Genomic DNA, 19,863 nt, shown 5'->3' with positions numbered 1-19,863 from the left:
TTAAAAAAAAATACTTTACTTCCGAATCATATAAAAAAATGAAATAATAGAATTATCATAGCAATAATTGTTAACTGGAAGTGCCGTAGTTAAACTATAATATTTAATAATTCAATGTGACGTATGATTGAACAATAAATTGTTTCTACCTCTGAATTTAATTGAACCCGTTGTTCATGTTGTGTTCTTGTTCGAATGCAAAAACTTAAGTACTATCGCATTTAATTGTTCCTGATATTTTGTCTTCTTTTATGTTTTCTGTCTTTAGTTTTTTTTTTGTTTGTTTTATTTTTCATAAATTTCATTTAGTCATATTCGTTTTGAATATTTTATGTTTTCATAAAATTGATTTTCTATATTTTTTTTTAAATATTCTAAAACATAATATATTAAAGTTATTTTCAAAAAATCAACATTTTATTGGAATGTTTAAGTTAATAATTTGTTTTTTTCACAGAAAATTTTGAAATCAGCTAGAATATATTGTAATAAAGTGTAATAATACGGGAAAACAGCGATAAACGACAGTATATATTTATATATTGGATTAATAATAGTGGACAGTATATAACAAAGACTTTCAGTGATTTTTATTCAGCTCTTATTTTTGTTTTTTATTTCCATTTAATCAAGTCGCTCTATCAATTTCGTGATAATCATCTTAATATAATTCGTAAATAATTTTTTGTTTTATTTTAATGCAATTTATAAATTATGTATTTACTTTCGACTTTTTCCGACTCCTGCCTATGTGATCTTCGCTTCAATCTAGATCACGATTGGTTGTTAACTGAAGAAGTGAAATCAAAGTAACGTACACAGCATGAGCTTGTAACTAACATAAGTAATGGAATGTTTGCCGCTTTTTATAGTACGATAAGGACTTTAAAAACTAAATATAAATAGTCGTAGGTACCTCTTAGACATGTTGAGTTTTCAATTCTTTTCTTTGATTTACATTATGCTCTTGTTCGTGCTTATGGTTTTTTGTTTTTTTTTTAACTTGTTTTCATATTTGAGTGTCGAGTTTTCTCTGTTATCTAGTTGCCTTTCCGTCACTTTATTTTGAAAATTTACACTAACCTAAAACATATAAAAAGGAAAGATGTGTGAAATTGCATATTGTTAACATTATAAGTTTTCTATGGTTCACGCTTTAGATGTAGACAGCGATAGGCTTGCTGCGCTAGAAGGTATAGTTTTTTTTCAATGTAGATATTTTAAATTGGTTGTTCTGTTGTTACTCGTTTTTTTTTTCTCAGTAAGGGAAATGTTTGTGTATGTATATTTTTAAATATATTTTCTAATAATTTTTTTTTCTACGAACGTTTCTAACAGCGAATCAGTGCAATTTTTCGATAGTTTCATTGTATTTGTTTTTTCTTAATAATTGTTTAAATTTAATATTAATATTGTTCGTGGTTTTGCGATTTAAACAATATCAAAAACGAATGAAATTCTTCAATTAATATTTATATGAGCTGTTTGTAGACTTTTCTATAGAAAATCTGGAATAGTTTTAGGTCAACATCTTTTAGGGAATAATCGGTTAAGTACGTGGGATCTATCCCTTGAATGCATGGTGCAGCCAGTAGAGCAAATTATCGAATTGAAATGAAAATCCAATGAGGAACTAACAATCGTTATGTGAACAAGCTTAATTTATGTGTGACAAAAATTATGAGTGCTATTTGGAAAGCAACCGTCATAGAAACTAAATGGGATAAAGTACTTCACGACCTTCTGATATAATAATTACCAAGATGAAGTCACCAATACGTAACTGGAGCTCTCTGAAAATGCATAAAAAAGTCTTTATTTAAAATATAAATCCATGGAACAATTAGAATTGAAGCAAGGAATGGAGAGCCAATTTATCAATAAACTGAATTTCGGGTATTGATCAAACTTTCAAAGCAGTCGTATGTACTCGCAGGCCCTGTAACTGGTTTTGTGACTTCTGGATGGTGGATTGCTGCGGTTTTTTTTTTCAAAAAGGGGATTCAGGACCAAAATTCAATATGACGAATTACTATCATCAGATAATAATGTAACAATTCTCCGTCAATCTGTCCGCTAAGTATTCGACCTCAAGGCATTTTCTTTCTACTAAATATTTACAAGGGATAACTGTTCCACCAAGAGGAAGATGTCTACATAGCATACCGCATTTACCAGGTGTACTCCTAATTAATTTCCGTTTTTTTCGATAGATGGCGTTCTATGTTTTGTGTCGCTGTTGGTCACACATACCTGCCATTTTATTTAGTTGTTGTCGAGTGTCTAAACTGCGTTGACGTTTCAGCAAACAGTTCCTCCAGCAAATCTTTATCGCGCGTCAAACATGTCGGCGTACGTACCGAATTTCGAGCAAATGCGCTATGCATTGTTTTTCATGTTCAATCAAGGAAAAAAAATGTCCGAGAGCCACTGTGCATTTGTGGAAGTTTATGGCAATCGTGCATTAACACTTCGAACATGGTTTCGACAATTCAAAAATGGAGATTTCGACCTGAGCGACGCCACACGCTCCGGCAAGCGAAAATCGTTTGATGACGCCGAATTGCAATCATTATTGGATGAAGACAACACGCAAACGCAACGACAGCTTGCAGATACGTTGGGAGTTCAACAGCAAGCAATTTCGAAACGTCTGCGAGCGGTGGGAAAAATGTGTGGAAAGTCGGCGCCGCATGAACTGACCGGGAGACAAATGGAGAACCGAAAAGTCACGTGTAAAATGCTGCTTCAACGTCTTTTCTCCATCGTATTGTTACGGGCGACGAAAAGTGGATTTCCTTTGAGGACCTTAGACGCAACAAATCGTGGGTGAGTCCAGGTGAAGCATCGGCATCGACGGCACGAAAAAATCATTATGGTCGGAAAGTCATGCTGTGTGTGTGGTGGGACCAGACCGGTGTGATCTACTTTGAACTGCTGAAACCTGGTGAAACTGTGAACGCTGTTCACCACAAACAACCAATGAAAGATTTTAGCCGAGTAATTGCGGAGAACCGACTAGAATATCAAGAAAGATAGAAGAAGGTGATTTTACTCGACGACAATGCACCATCGCATAAGTCGAAAGTCGTTCGCGACACGCTGGGAAAACTCAATTGGGAGGTGCTTAACCATGCGGCTTACTCACCAGACCTGGCCTCATCGGATTACCACCTCTCTCTCGACTCCTACGAAAATTTGGGGAAATGGCTCACTGAGTGGTTCACCTCCAAAGGGAGTCAATTCTACAGGTCTGGTATTCACAAATTACCAGAAAGGTGGACAAAATGTGTAGAAAGTGATGGAAAATATTTCGAATAAAATAACTATTGCGGTTCCCTTGGAATTATGTGTTTCATTCACAAAAAAGCCGGAAATTAATTAGGAGTACACCTGGTAATATCAAAGTTAAAACCGATTGACTGCCAATTGCAAAACCCTTTGAGCTCTCATTAAAAAAAAATCGAACAATATGCATACAAAATCCATTCAAGAAAAACCCCCAACAGATTCCGATTGAAAACATAAATATTACAAAAACTATTCCAATTATCCTTCACATGTCCAATTTTCCCAAATATCCTTTTCTATAATAAGTACTTCTTTCATCCTTACAAAATAATATTCATAATTACATAATTAGCATTAAAAATAATACTTTCAATTGCCAATTGGACGATTTCAAGCTTATAATATAAATTACATTCGATTTAATTTCGAATTTTTCATCTTTTCCCCCAATTTTTAATGCGACATTTCACCCTAAACAGTAAACATACTATCGGAACAGAACTACCCCATTTATATAAAAAAGAACTAAGTTTGAAATCCAACATTTTTAAATTTTACATTCAAGTTCAGGACACCATTTAATGTCCATTATTTTTTTTTTTTGAATAAAAATTACAATTATTCCACTCAATTCGTTCATTCGTAGCTTTAAAATTTACAAATTCCAATAATTTCCAATGAATTAAAACAATTTCAATTAAAAATGCATGATTTCAGTGCAAATTGTCTTTTCTCTTTGTCGCTATATTTAGTAATTTGTTGTTACTTTTTTTTCGGTCTAGAAACGATAAAAGATGGATTCTAAAAGCGTCAATGTGTGATGACTATCTTTCGCTTTATTCCTGCTATGATTTCCAATATTGTGTATTTAATTCGTCTTTTTTTGTTTTTTTTGGCTATTTCTAAATTTTGAAATACATTTTGTTGCATTTTGTTATAATTCTATGTCTTGTTTTAATATTTTTTTTGTTCATTTTATGTTTTTTTTTCTTTGTTGTTTTTAGTTCAATGGAAGGCAAAACATGTGCTGAAGTAGACTTTTGGATGGTGGAGGAGGTAACTGCATTATGCTGAGATCATCAGCTACAGAATCATAGTCACTTGAATCGTCACCGTAAAGCTGGAAAATAATAAGAAATTAATTGCATGGCCAAGTGTGAGAGAGTTCTACGTGACAATTACTCTTAAAAGACATCCAGGAGGGAAATATGGTAATTTGCATGCATTTACATATGAACAACTAGAAATTTGCTTTTGTTGAATAATAAAGGAGTAAATGTAGGGTGAATTCATTTATTTCTTAAGTGGAAAGAGATAATTTAATTGTTGAAGCATTTTCTACAGACGCTAGGGCTGATGCAATCAGAAACTTATAGAAAAGATTTTCATAATAGTTGGGCTTGAAAGTTCGTAGGCTAGCGCACAGATGGCGCTACCATGATTTTTAGTTAACCCTATTCTCAGGAAAACACGTGTATAAATGTGACAGCCGTCGGACTATTAGTTTGTAGGATAGAGCATTTTGAGTTAAGCAACTTTTCTTAGTTTGAAGAAAATGGATAAAAAGGAATTTCGTGTGTTGATATAGCATTGCTTTTTGGCAAAAAAAAGCCAAGGCTTGGCTGTACAAAATAATTTGGAGGACTGTAAAGTGAAGTTAATTGGGATAACTGAAGTGCATGTAGGACATATCGTGCATGAATGTTTGAGTATGTAAAAGCTCTGTTCAAAGTGGGTGCCAGGCGAGCTTAGAATCGACCAAAAGCAACAACGAGCAGTGTTTGAAGCTGTTCCTCCATGAACATCCCAAATTTATGCGTCGATATGTGACAATGGACGAAACATGCCTCTATTATATCATGCCAGAATACCGTTATCTGAGTGGACTGCACGTTTTGAACCAACTCCCAAACGAGCAAAGACGCAACAGTCGGCTGGCAGGGCTATGGCATCAGTATTTTGGGATGTACAGTGCACGAACTAAGGTTAGCCCCACTTACATTTTCCAAGATTTTGAGAAAAAAACAAATGATTTTTATATTTTCTTTTTTTTTACAATTTTATTAGAAACTATTTCAATTCATATTACAAAAGGATTTGTTCAAAAAAAATTCTATTTTTCATTTTTTGCAGGTTTTTCGATTTTTTACATGCTGCAAGTGCGAACTAAGGTTAGCCGCACTTGCTGTTTTGGATGAAAAAAAATAATTTTCGTATTGGTTTTCAATCAATACTTGGTCCATTTGCCTTTGGCATCATGTAAAGCGATGATGCGGCGCGAAAGACGGTCATACAGTGATCGGATTTTGTCATGAAGGATATTTGTCCAGGCCACACTGATAGCTTCATTGAGTTTATCTTTATTGCTGTATTGCCGGCCATTTTCATAAACTATTCGTGCCAAAATCGACTATACGTACTCAATAGTGTTCATATCTGGCGACTTCGATGGCCAATTGTCAAAACGCCGTATGCCACGTTGCTCAAAATGAGCCAGAGTTGATCCGGCCACATGAATTGGTGCATTGTCTTGCTGAAATTGCCAGTTCAGACCAGCACATTCAAAATCATATGCTTTGAAATGAGGGCCAATCATCTCCTGATAATGCACAGCGTTCGTTCTGGTCGAAATTAATGACAGAGGTATGTTTTTTTAAATAGCCAATAGCACCCCATACCACTACTAAGCCACCGAAGGATTGACGCTTACTGAAAATGTTTTCTTCAGTACGTAAATCGTGCCAATAATAGGCAAAACCATCTGGGCCATCCAAATTGAACTTTTTTCGTCCGAAAAAATAATATTCTGCCATTCTTTTGTTCAATGAAAGTGATCCAGGGCAAACTTCTAACGGCCTTCAATATTGTTTGAAGTTAACATAGGTTTGCGCATTACTTTTTTGTATTTCAAGTAGCTGCAACCACTTAAAATCTTTTGTGTACGTCGAACACCAATGGTTAAATTATTTTCCAACTTGATATCGCGAGCAGACTTGTTGCTGTTGGCTGCAGATCGTATCAAATGCTGTTTTTGTGCTGGAGATATCGTCGATAGCCGGCCTGTCACGCAATTTTTGCCGTAATTTTCACGGTTTTCCAGAAAATTTCGAACAATTTTTTCACTTTGATTAATTTCTTTTGCAATTTTTTGGTTTGACATGATCATGTAGTCTTTAAGTGTCGCAATTTTCGCTTTTTCCATTTCGGTCAGTGGTTCTCCATGACCCATGCTGATTCGCTTGAATTACAAACGACAACTGCGAGTGAAATGACACAAAGTGCCGAGAGAATGTGCATAACGGTAAATCAAGTCAAAACAAATCATAAAGATGTCCACATCATTGTTCATTTTGTTCAAAACAGAGAGTGCGGCTAACCTTAGTTCGCACTTGCAGCATGTAAAAAATCAAAAAACCTGCAAAAAAAACAACACCTAGATTTTTTTTTGAAAAAAAAACTTTTTTGTAATATGAATTGAAATAATCTCTATAAAATTATAAAAAAAAAGGAAACATAAAAACTTTTTGTTTTTTTTCTCAAAATCTTGGAAAATGTAAGTGCGGCTAACCTTAGTTCGTGCACTGTCTTGAAAAGGGGAAAACCATCAACAATAACTATTCCATAGCATTATTAGAGCGTTTGAAGGATGAAATCCAAGAAAAATTCCCTCATTTGAAAAAAAGAAAGTGATGTTTCATCAATAAAATACACCATATCACAAATTAATGAAAACGATTTCAAAATTTCATAAATTGAGCGTCGACTTGCTTCCGCATCCACTGTATTCTCAAGATCTGGCCCCCAGCCTCTTTTTGCTGTTCTCAGATCTAAAGAGAATGCTCGCTGGAAACAAATTTAGCGCCGATGAAGAGGTAATTGCCGAAACTGAGGCTAAAGAAAAACCGTACGGAGGGACCAACATGTAGAGTTGTATTCAAGCAGCCACATACTGAGCCTACAAACTTAACGATAATTATTATGGCTTGATCGTCCGTAAATCCTTATGCGAAGACCTTTGTGTACTACTCGCTGCAACTGGAGTATATCAGCACCAAAGATCTGATGTCTGATGCATCCATAGGCGAGGCACCCACATAGAAAATGTTCTACGGATTCCCTTCTTTATTATATGATGGACAAGTATCAGTTTAAAGAAACCCTATTCTGAACATATGCCCGGCTAGTGAGAAGTGCCCAAATACTACTCTGGTATGCATAGTAGCATTAAGAATTTGCCATCTGTTATTATGGAGAGCAGCAGGATAGCAGCACTACCAAATACTGTTGTAAGGCTGACTGGTTCCCCATTTCACCTGGTCTGAAATTAGTACTATTTTAAATTCTATTAATGGGAACCCAGAGACTCGAGGACGATACCCAACACGGTTCAAAATCATTCAACAACATCAGAACGGGTCTCCACCCTTGGATGTTTTGGCGGCAGATCTCGACGAGCGAATTTATCGCTGCGTCTATTATCGTGCTATGGAACGAAATCCGGCAGGATACACAAATTAACTCCACAATGTGTTAATAACCTGTTTCCCGGAACTAAACCATGATCTGGAACAGAAGGGCGTCAATCTGTACCGGCACTGAATAACATTCGAATTGCATGTCCAACTAGCAACACAGTTTTCAAGAAGTTTTACTTGGGCTCAGTGTGGAGTCATTAATTTACCAGACTGATCAGAGAAGCGGAAGAAGACGGAAAAAGGAAGCCTGGAAGAACCAACAGATCTGTGAACTCGAAAAGAACAATGAGCAACCGCACCAGGCGCGCAAGTTTTACCAACATGTAAGCAGAATGAAGCCTTATACACCTCGATGCTCATTCTGTCGAGACAAAGAGGGAAATCTGATTTCCGACAGAATCGGCATATTGGAGCGATGGGTTGAGTACTCTGATGAGCTACTGAACAACCAGAACATCGGCGAGTTGGAGATCCCGCCAACTGAAGACGACGGACAAATACTGCCACCACCAAGTATAGGAGAAACAGTCCATGCAATTCATCGGCGAAAAAATCATAAGTCACCAAGAGCCAATGGAATTACAGCCGAATTGGTTAAATATGGAGGCGACCAATTACACCAAGCGGTTCATCAACTGATGTTCAAAGTATGGGACAGCGAATCAATGAATGACGACTGGCAAGGAGACATTATCTGCCTCATACATAAAAAGGGGGATATCACAGAGTGCAGCAATTATAGAGGTATCACGTTGCTGAATATATTCTCCGCTATCTTGCTAGGGCGGATAGTCCCATACGCTCAGAACATCATTGGCCCATACAAAAGAGGGTTCACTCCAGGTAAATGAGGAAACGATGGAAAAGCTGTTGGAATATGGACATCAAGTCGACTATTTCTTCCTCGACTTTAATACCGCCTATGATAGCATAGCCAGGGTAAAACTGTACACGACCATAAGAGAATTTGGTATCCCGACGAAATTGATAAGACTGACTAGGCTGACCCTGAGCCGACACCGCTTGTGAACGGGAAAAGGCTGAAGAAAAAGAAGACTATGCTGATCCTGACCAATGTGCGAGGCCAGATAAAAGCAGCGAGATCACTCTCAAGACTATTTGACATCAACAACGGTCTACGACAAAGGGATGTCCTATCATGCGTCCTCTTTAACCTGGCCCACGAGAAAGTCATCCGTGATGCTGAGGTAAAGCGATGGATACGATCCTTTTTAAGTCCACCCAACCTGGCCTATGCTGACGATATCGACGAGATCGAGCAGGCGGCGCAAGAATGAAGGCAAGACAAAATATATGGTGGCAACGCCAGCACCGAAGACGAATCAACCAACAATATCAAACCGCACTGGTCAAACAGGAAGAATAAGAATAGCAGAATACAATTTTGAGACCGTTTTCAATTTCTCCTATCTAGAGTCGAAAATCACAACCGATAACAGCTACGATGATGAAATCCGCGCACGGTTGTTGTCAGCCAACAGAGCCTACTTCAGTTTACAAAAACTGTTCCGCTCGGAACGTCTCATCATAGGGTCAAAGCTCTTACTGTACAAGGCTATGATCTTGCCAGTCCTCATGTATTCCTCAGAAACTTGGGTTCTTAGCAAGAAAAATTGCGAACTCTTGGCCGCGTTCGGGAGAAGAATCCTCCGAAGAATTTTTGGCCCCCTACATGGGGATGGACGATTCCGTAGCCTACACAGTGACGAAATCTATGAGCGATATCATGACCGTCCGGTTGTGGATAAAATCCGGCTCAATAGGTTACGGTGGGCGGGTCACTTAATCCGTATGGATGAGCATGATCCCGCCCAGAAAGTCTATAAGGGTAATATCTATGGTAGAAAAAGAAGTCGAGGCAGACCCTGCCTAAAATGGAGCGATGGCGTAGGTCAGGACGCCAGACAGCTTTTAGGGATATCGAATTGGTGGACCTCGGCGGAAAACCGGGATGTCTGGAGTTCCTTATTAGGGCAGGCCTAGACCGGATACCGGTTGTTGCGCCGTTGATGATAATGATGATAACAGAGCCTATTTCAGCTTACAAAAACTGTTCCACTCGAAACGTCGCACCATAGGGTCAAAGCTCTTAATATACAAGACAATGATATTGCCAGTCCTCGTGTATGCCTCGGAGACTTGGGTTCTTAGCAACAAGAATTGCGAACTCTTGGCCGCGTTCAAGAGAAGAATCCTCCGAAGGATTTTTGGCCCCCTACATGAGAATGGATGATTCCGTAGCCTACATAACGACGAAATCTATGAGCGATACCCTGGCCGTCAGGTTGTAGATAAAATTCGACTGACTAGGTTATGGTAGGCGGGTCACTTAATCCGTATGGATGAGGATGATCCAGCCCGGAAAGTCTATAAGGTCAATATCTATGGCAGGAAAAGAAGACGAGGCAGATCCTGTCTGAGATGGAGTAATGGCGTAGGTTAGGACGCCTGATAGCTTTTAGGGATATCGAATTGGTGGAGCTCGGCGCAAAACCGGGATGTCGGGAGTTCCTTATTAAGGCAGGTCTGGACCGGATATCGGTTGTTGCGCCGTTGATGATGATGATAAGGAAAGTGACCCCAACAACACTGGGAGACTACACACCTACGTCAACATCTGTATGCATCTTATCATCAGAGTACGCTGGTCTGATACTATTTCAAATAAAGAAATTGGTCCGCAAACAGGCATATCATTCATGGACGATGTGATGGGAAGGCGAAAGTTGTAGTGGATAAGTCACACATTAAGGAGGGGCAACAACCCCGATTTTATGAAAAATTCGAATCAGATTAATTATTATAGGTACGACTTATATATTCTGGATGGAGAAATTCTTGAGAGGGAATGCAATCATATTACAATATGTAGTATTTTATTTGACGTTTAATCCCTCGTTGTACGTTTAATTGGACTAGATAACTGAATAGTAATAAGAATAATATTGTGCATGAAGGATGCTCTACAGCATACCCTCTCTATTATCCCAGATATCATAAGAAAACAAATATATCTTACCTGCATGTTGTATGGATGCAGCTGACAGGACTCGTGATGTCAGACGCAGTCTTCCAAGGACATTAGGAGTGGATTCACATATTCGAAGCCTTCAAACTCTGACTGATCGATTCTGTCAATCACCCGGCTGTGGAAAAAGGAATATTTGATGAAAAGTCCTTCGACCCAAATCAATTTCCACTTGAATGGAATGTTCATTATGTTGTAATGGCGAATAAAACAATAACGAAACGAAAATAGAAGTGAAAAATGTACTGACATTGACCACAACTAAACTAGACAAATTGTTGTCCTTTAGTATTGCTAAAGAATTCATGCATTTTATTCGTTAGTTTCTAGAAATCACAAGAAATCATTCAATTTCGTTGCATAACATTCCAAAGAGACACAAACATTACACAAAAAACTTACTCATCGTCTGGTGTCAATTGCACAGCCTCTTCTGTAAATTCGGGTGGGAAATTAGCCAAATCCCGATCTGAGTCTAAACGAGGCTTGAACGGAGGCGTGACTTGCTTTTGTTCTAGCTAAAAATATATAAAAAACAATGGACGTAAAACATAAAACAAAAATATAGATATGAGCTAATAAAAACATTTTACAGTGAGACATGTTTTTATAATATTAAAAAATTATTGAAAAACAAAATAATGAAATTGCGTTAATTAAAATAAATATTAAAATTGCTGGAAACGATGCGAATTCATAACCTCAAAATAAATTATGTAAATGTTAAGGGTGAATGAATGTTGAAGGTGAGAACGTTATAGGGGGTGGATTTGGGAAGGATGAATGGATGGTTAGTTGCACTACGAGTATGTTTATTGTTTTTTCGATTAATTTATAATTAGTATGAGTGAGAAGAAACGGATGATTGAATAAATGTTCATATTGTATACGTCGCATAAATAATTTCAAACAGGGATTTTAGTGAATAAGTAGATCTATCGATAAATATAGCTTGATGAAGTTCTCATCAAACGTCAAAATGTCAACCACCTTCATAGTAATAAGCGAATTTCATGCTGGCAACGAGTTGATAATCAAGTTAACTTCTGAAGGGAATTAGAGTAGTAATAAACCCCTCTCAAAAACGGGTAACTACTTGCGATCTGAAGCTTTGTATATTCCTTAGTGAAAAGCCCCGAATCGCGGCTTTGAAGGATAGTTCAATACTTGGAAGTAGGTTTAATTCGGGGCAGCAACTTTATATTGTAGCATATGCAAATCTGAAACAACATTTATATTTCCACTGTGGTTATTCCAAGGCCCTAAAACGTTCCTTTCAGTTGTTGAATGGGACCATGTCTTGCCGAACCTGTCATTCAAGAAGATTGCGTTCGCGTTTTATGATATTCTGGAAAATATTTTTCTCATTACGGTGTTCCACTCTCTTGTCTTAACCTATGAAGTTCGGGCAGAGATCTGTGATACTCCTTAAACTAAACATAAATCTGTAATGAACTCTCTTATCAAGTTCCCGCAAAACTCTCGGATGGCCGCCAAAATGCCATTCCAACCTCAAAAATTGTTTCACTTGCGAGCAGAACAACTTCTGCCCACATTGCTTATGTACGGAGAAACGACCAGGGAGTTGCTCCCCGTCGTAGAGGTTCAGTTAATAAAAACAAACAAAAGGGGATCGTGAGAATTTAATCTTCTTCGTTTGGAATCAGAGAGCTAAGTGAGGATGAATCATTGAGGATGGAACGGCACAGTATTCCGTATTCAATGAAAGATTAATCTCACCCGTCACTTTATCCCTACGAAGAAGAAACAATATTAAATTTTCCAAACTTCGAAACGCAGAGATAGCCGTTTAACATAAAAGTAGGGAAGGACACTCCACAGAAGCACGGTCGACAATACCTTTCAGCAAAGGTCCGTAGATCCAGACGAGGGTTTGAGGCAACGTACTCTGTATTATCCTCAGCAAAACAAAAATAAAATGCTGTGATCAGGGAAAAAGATAAATAGAGTATAGCTGGAGTTATTCCACTATGCTAAATCCTACCTGATCTCTCTTGGTGACAGGTCCTACGACAGGCCCACCAAGTCGGGAAACCGGAAGCTCAGCGCTTCAGGTATGAAAGGTTTTGTTTGTTTCTTGTGTGAGTATATTTGAGAACAGAACTAGTCCATTTGTATGCAGCCTGCACGTTAGCGTGATATTGGTATTTTGTGTTGTGAGTTGCAGTAAATTTAAACGGTAAAGACAACTTTGATCAAACTTGGGGATAAATCCCTATACACCATATAGAGGCAGCTTCATGATTTTTTTCAAATTTTTCGGTTGAGCAGTTTATCAGAGTGGGTCCGTTAAAGATATCATCAATTTTGACTCCCCGCACTCTCCGCCTTTCCAACAAATGTCAAAACTAAGATTGGCGTTGAAAAGTACTAAACGAGACTTTCCATTTGATACCCAACATGACTATATTCGGTGAAAAAAAATTGTACAGCCCCATTTTGCATGTACGAGGACCCTCCTTTAATCTGAACGTGGAAAGATGTAACTTACTACATTTGTGGACGTTCACGGTTTCCACTTTCTCACCAAATTTCGGATCAAATGGCTACAGCCGTTTCTGAGAAAAGTACGTGTGGCAGACAGATAGACAGACAGACAGACATTGAACCGATTTTAATAAGGTTTTGTTTGCGCTTTATTCAGTGGTCTCAAAACATCAAAGAGAAACCAACAAAATGTTGCTGTCTCAAAAGATGACTCCAGCTGGACCCAAACCAGGTTGAAATCAAAAATGGCATCCCACAAAGATGTGCTCTAAACCCCACACTGTTTCACATCTGCATAGCATCTTTATACAATAAATGTTCTGGAAGTTTTCCAGTATGCGGATGATTTTGTCATCATAGACACAGGGAGGGGCTAACTTCTTACAAAATTATGTCAAATTTTTCGTTACTGAATGTAATAAATTGGCACTTCCACGCAAGCTAGGCAAATCTAAAGCCATCCCTTCGTAAGAAGGAGAATAGTTGTCCTACATTCTGATATACGGGAGATCTATAAGTTTTCTAGACAGAGAAGTAACCAGAACGAGCTCAGAGGACAAACAAAAATCAATAACCACAAGGAGGCTGTCCATATATTCCATGCTGATTTCTCAAAATTCCCACTAAGCGTATAGTTCTCGTCATCTATCTTCTCCTAATTTAGGTGTTCTGGTCATTCCTTGATCCTTGCTTTCCTTTTTATGTTGTTTCAATTTTGTATCCGAATGAAACAGTCACTATCATTGCCAGTTATAGTGACCTGCCAAGAACTGAACGTTTCGGACATCTCGGATGAATGCTATCAACCAAAAGTGAACTGAGCTATGAAATTGCGTTCCACAACTAACGTTCTTTGTGATCAACGCATCAACGAACTTCTTAAATCCACTGCACTGTCCTTCGTCTTATCGTCTCCTATTAAACTGAGCGTTGGCCGACGATAAAAGGTATTGAGCGACGCCTCGCGGCGATTCTGCGTTGGATCAGTGGTGTTATACACCATGATCACATTTGACGAAGAATGAACGTCAGCTGTCGAAACGAAATATGATAAGCATATATACGAAGGTGCGTTCATTCGGTGCAAATTCCCTGGGAGGAATTGAAAAAAGAGGGATCGAATTATAAAACAAAGATACAGAGACTGTCAAAAGAGGATCGAAAACATTGCAGAGAGCAAACTGATTTAGTTTCCCGTGTAGTTCTTAAAGTAAACAAAAGACAGTATATCTACTGTCGATGAGACGTCCGATATGGAAGGAATTTCGCAGAAAGAAGTTTAAAAAGGGATTCGATCAACATGGTGAACATGGTGAAAGCCAATCGACAGAAACAGCACGGACATTGTATCCATCATATCAACACTTTCAATAGGCTGACTGGAGGGAAGGAAATGAAGAATACTAGATTTGGAAACTGAAATTAACTTCAAAATTTATAACGAAAATAGATTTTTGAATTCATTGAGATGAGGACTTTCTCCGAACTCCCAGAAGAACTATAAAAAGGAACATCCTAAGTATGTAGGTCACGAAATGCCAAAATGGGATGTAAACTACAAAGGCGGCCTCTTGATTTAAGCTGGAGCTAATAATATGTATCCAGGTATGTTTTTAGAGCCTTTTACTAACATTTCAAAACCCATATTTTATAACGACTCATTTGGTGTGGTGTGGTTTGTGATATCACTTTCCTGAGAAGTGATGTGATATCACATCACCTACTGAAATGATGTTTCACGCAGTAACAATAGTATAGAATAGTACGATAATAATGATAAGGACTGAATGTAACTCCAGCTGAGTGAGCCCATATGCTATTTTTTAAGAGCGAACTTGTCGGGGGTAAGCAAACCTGTAGTCTCTATAATTGTTACAATGCTTTGTTATGACCCAAATCTACAACAAATGGCAAATAACTAATCCTTACACTTTCCTTCAGGCTTTTTAAATATTGAGAGAATGGTTTGAAGTGTCCGCCATTTTTGGGACGTAGGAATATGCTGTGGTCAACCAATTCACAAGATGAAGTTTCAAACTTCAGGACACTTGGACAGTTGGGAGCAAAATCAACTGCTGTGCTCAGTAAGAGTCTAATCAGTGATGATGCAGGCTTACCATAAATGGTAATGGGATCCTTGTTTCGGATGGGAATATACACAAGATTAGAGAGGCCTGTATAATCATGTACAATATGGGGCTATACAATTTAACGTGTGCATCGTTTACCAGCGAGGCCATAGATTGAGCCGATTCTTGGTGGTTGGTGGGTTGTAAAACTTCAGCTCCTTCTAGATATCGAACTCTGTTCTGAAATAGTGGGGATGCTGTTTCTTAACTAATTAGATGAGACCGATTTTTTCTTTGCTTTCAGTATGAAATTGACAGCCTAACAAGGATAGTTTCGGCTGTCGGAAACATTGACCTATCATCACAACCATTCAATTAATATTCAGCAATATTGTCGAATAGTCTCATCTGTAAGTTAACTCAATCCATTATAGCTTATCCTTCTTAACCCCTCTTTATTGTTTAAGCCGATTTTATAATTTACATCTTTTACGTCACTAAATCATGAATGCTAGGGTTTACCAATGTTTTCGGTATTATAAAAAAGCATATTATCCACCATAAGTAATGATGATAAACTCATGTTTTTGAAGCTTCCCCTACAATATCGCATTATTTATTATCCTTATATTTCATTATAGGTTTTTGTACAATCAATTTGGCCAGCAATAATCTATACTCTCTGTTGAAAAAATCCTTTAATACGAATTTCAGACAACCAAAAGCTCCACGCCAAATTGCACTAATTGCCAATTACCTCGGTCTGAGCAGTATCAAACACGATTCTCGGAGGTCATGTTAAAAGGATAAACGAGCAGGACTACATTTTGATATTTTCAATTTGTTTGAATCCCTGTACTAGCAATTAATTAAGCACTTTTTAAATTTCTCTTGGAATAACCGATGCAGTCCTGGTATGAACAGAAAAGTTAATTCAAAGTGGAAAAATGTACAGTTTCATTATATTCACTAACCACCTTTAGCAAATTTGAGATTGGTAGGGCAGAAGTAGGGGACAATTTTTCCTTTTGGACAATTTGGTTCCAGGTTCATATAAACTGTCTCAAGAAATGTTGACTTTAAGTATGTTGTCTTAGGAATCTAATTTATTGGGGCTTAAAATCCAATTCATAGTTCTGGGATCCAGTTTCCCCATGGATTCCCCTTTGCCCGGCCTAATTTATCATACTTTTTTGAGCTTGTACAGCGAATTTGGAATTGCATTTGGATTTTGAGTGAGCAAGCTTCAGAGAATTGTTTGAGGATGCATGAAATGAGCTGAAATTGGACAGTGCAGGTATGCTGGCACCTATATACCGCTCCAATGAAGCACCCAACCACATCCGCTTGGTTAACTTTACTAGTCAGTTTGGGGAAGAGGGTCGAATTCTGCTCTTCATCTTCTATCTTTAGTATAGGGTATTCGAAGCTTGCACCAGGACAATGTTTATGTCTCCTATTCACTTCTTTATGGACTATAGGGGATCCACTCAGTCCCTATTTCAATTGTGCTTCGGCTTTATTTTTTATTTTTCAGCAGCAAGACAACACAATGGGAAACACAAGCATCCATGACAAGCCGGAATTCGAACCCGGGGAAACCAGATCGAAACGCTGATGTTCAACCACCTCGATCATCGCATCTTAGGATAATATTGTTGTTAAGTGTTATGTCTATGTACTTCTGCTGTCGGTCCTCTCCAGCTCAGCCCAAAATTTATCTAGAAGCTTGAACTCTTCCTTTACTGTTCAACGACATGTAGCTCCAGGATGACCCACTCCTTTCTCGGATAGTGGGTTCCAGAATCGAAATTTCTTACACATTACCACGAAACGCGCAATTTTATTGCATTAGTGACCAAAAAAACTATAGGAACACCATTTGTAAGTGGTATGATCCTTTGACTTTGATTACTTTGCTGGAATAACAGGCTTTCGAGTGGAAGTGACTTCGAAAAAGGTGAAATGAAAATTATAAAAGTGTCGTGTATTAGTAGGTAACTAGTGCCTTGTGATCACTGAAATGCGAAATGGATACTTGGAGCGTCGACCTCGGAGCATCACTTGCCGGCTAGTTTAGGAAACTTAGGTAAGATCCGGTTTTTTGTCATATGTCATAAATTACTCTTCAGGCAACGACACTCAAATAATTTACCGGAAAGGATGACGTTATGTGCAGGCCCTTCATTTAACGGTTGCAGTTCGATGTTTAATAATATTTCCAAAATGAATAGTCCATAAAGCTACATAAGAGTGGATGTAAATGTTGGCTACTCTCCTCTCCAGTACCTTTAATAATGCCAATGTGATGTGTGCAAAACTTTAAATGAATATGAACAAAGAAATTGATTGATTTTTGAATTTGATTTCGTTACTTTAGGTGTTGGTGAAGAACTCATCAGGGGCGCGAATGGCATCACAATCCTTCGAGCAGATCAAAAAGAGTGAGTCCTGATAGGAAGGACTGAACGGAAGCATTAGGTTCTCGATGCTCATTTCCAATTTCCAGTTTTAACTAACACGATTTTTTCAACCATTTAGATCGAGTATGAGCGTCCGTCCTCCCCCCTACTGATGTTGGAGACGGAAAAGAACAGAGAGCGAATGTTTGCCACACAAGTTCCCAAGGTTGAATGAGCCGAAGGTTCGTCATGATGAAAAATAGATCGTCAGTCCTGCAAATTCTGCGACAGATGGCCTTCTTCGTACAACGTCAGACGCTTCAGAACTTGAATATTGTGAGTTAGGGTGACTCTGGACCTTTAAGGGAGGTACTTATGATAAAGAACATACTCAGCATAAAAAAACCGCCAACATCATCTTAAAATTGGATCGAACTTCGCAAGATCTAGGATCTTGCATGAGAGCTTCATTTACTTATTGGGACGATCGACTTTCGGCTATGAATTCCGCAATGACGCGTTGTATCTTCAATTTCACGACAGAAATCTCATAACAGGATCCAATATCGCACACTTTTCATCAGGCTTCCAAATCGTCAGACGTCGATTCGGTCGCACCAGAGTATTGACCTTGTCGGGGTGGAGGCCGTCAATTTACATGGAAGGACGTACAGAATGACCATTAATGAAATTAATTTTTGATGAACTTTCTGTGATGTTCTTTGCTGTACGAAACAATTACGAAAACCCTTGGATTAAGAAAATCTCTGTGAGAGGGGTCTCAAAACTGCTGAGAGAAGAACGCAAATTAGATCGAGTGTAGACCCTCAAAGAGTGTCTGATGCCTTACAAATTCGGGGGCTATGATTTCTTCCACGGCATTGTTACTGGAGCTGAAACTTGGGCTGCGTACCACACGCCTAAAAGATTCAATACTGGCATCACATATTTTCACCTTCCGCCAAACATTTTAAAACCACAATTTCAACCGATTTATTATCTGACTCAGGGAAAGACCATCAACACTGCAAGATCCTTTGAGGCATTAAAAAAATTGAACAGAGTGATTTAGAATAAAAGTAGCGGTACGCTGACAAAGCGAGCCTGTCTGCTTTACAACAATGCCAGACATTAGATGACCTATATCACAAAGCATCTGCTCCATTCGTTTGTATGGTATATTTTGAACCACCCCTCTGTAATCCTCTGATCTGAGAGATTACCATATTTTCATTCCGCTGCACCTGGGTGAAAAACGGTTTTCAATGAACAAGGAGATGAAGGAGAAAGTAGAGAAGTGGATGAAGAATCTGGCGTGAAATTTTTTCGAGGCAGGGGTCAAAACATTGGTTCCTCGCCTGACCACATCCATGGAGAGGGGTCTTATTGTCAGTTGTCACATGCGATTTTGAAAGCAGCGATGGTCCACTCGACTCTCATGAAGGACGAGGGCACATCGAATCCGATTCTTCTGGCGGGTAGAAACTTCTTGTAGATTCCTCCCTTTGCATCGAAAAATTCAATGATAATGCTTTTGACGTGCAACTTATTCATCCCAGCTTTCTTCGGCTTTGAAATATGCCACTCGGAAATCTGACGCTTTCCGGTCATAGCACCACGTCTCGTCACCAGTAATCATTCTATAGAACAAACATCGTTCTTTTTTCGAATATTCACGCACCTTACCCCCAAACTCCTGTCTCCTGAGCTCTGCATTTTCACTGTCCGAAGTTCGGCGCCATATAAAATAGACACTTAATTAGACTAGGACCCGTTTGCTTCAGCTGCTTGGAGTATACTGCTGTTTTTTTCTCGTATGGTTAATATCCCTCTACGAACCTCCTCCCTCTTTAACAACCGCTTTTGCTAATACAGAACAAGCTCGGTGCCACCAGAATAATACTACCCAAATATACAAATTCGATCGACCATATTGAAATTAGTGCCCCTCCAGTGCGAAGCACTCCAGACACACTCCCTATCGATGTCGTCGAAGTCCTTCTCGAAATCGATGAACAGTGGATAAAGCATTTCTAGATGCAGTCCAGTTGCTGCCAGAAAAAACAACT

The 19,863-nt window shown here is 38.4% G+C and overlaps 1 protein-coding gene across 5 annotated transcripts in view; it reads right to left on the bottom strand.

Moving 5' to 3' along the window:
- Positions 1-990: 990 nt before the first annotated feature.
- LOC119653632 (atypical protein kinase C) overlaps positions 991-19,863 on the bottom strand; it is a 333,534-nt gene continuing 314,661 nt past the window's right edge. Inside the window, exons 9-11 of one of the 5 annotated variants that reach the window (XR_005249728.1) lie at positions 10,807-10,933; positions 1,760-1,793; positions 991-1,083 (exon numbers count right to left, since the gene is read on the bottom strand). Coding sequence is in view for 4 of the 5 variants with exons in the window: in XM_038058410.1 (XP_037914338.1) it covers positions 10,846-10,933; positions 11,218-11,333 (204 nt within the window). In the remaining variant the exon portion in view is untranslated. Of the gene's footprint in view, positions 1,794-3,187; positions 4,412-10,806; positions 10,934-11,217; positions 11,334-19,863 lie in introns of those variants that run through there. The other 4 variants (XM_038058410.1, XM_038058411.1, XM_038058408.1 and 1 more) reach the window with 4 other exon arrangements.

The sequence above is a fragment of the Hermetia illucens genome, chromosome 4 (genome assembly GCF_905115235.1).
Source record: "Hermetia illucens chromosome 4, iHerIll2.2.curated.20191125, whole genome shotgun sequence".
NCBI classification, from domain to species: domain Eukaryota; kingdom Metazoa; phylum Arthropoda; class Insecta; order Diptera; family Stratiomyidae; genus Hermetia; species Hermetia illucens.
Note: the sequence above shows the minus strand (reverse complement) of the source record. Positions and strands in the feature narration are given on the sequence as shown.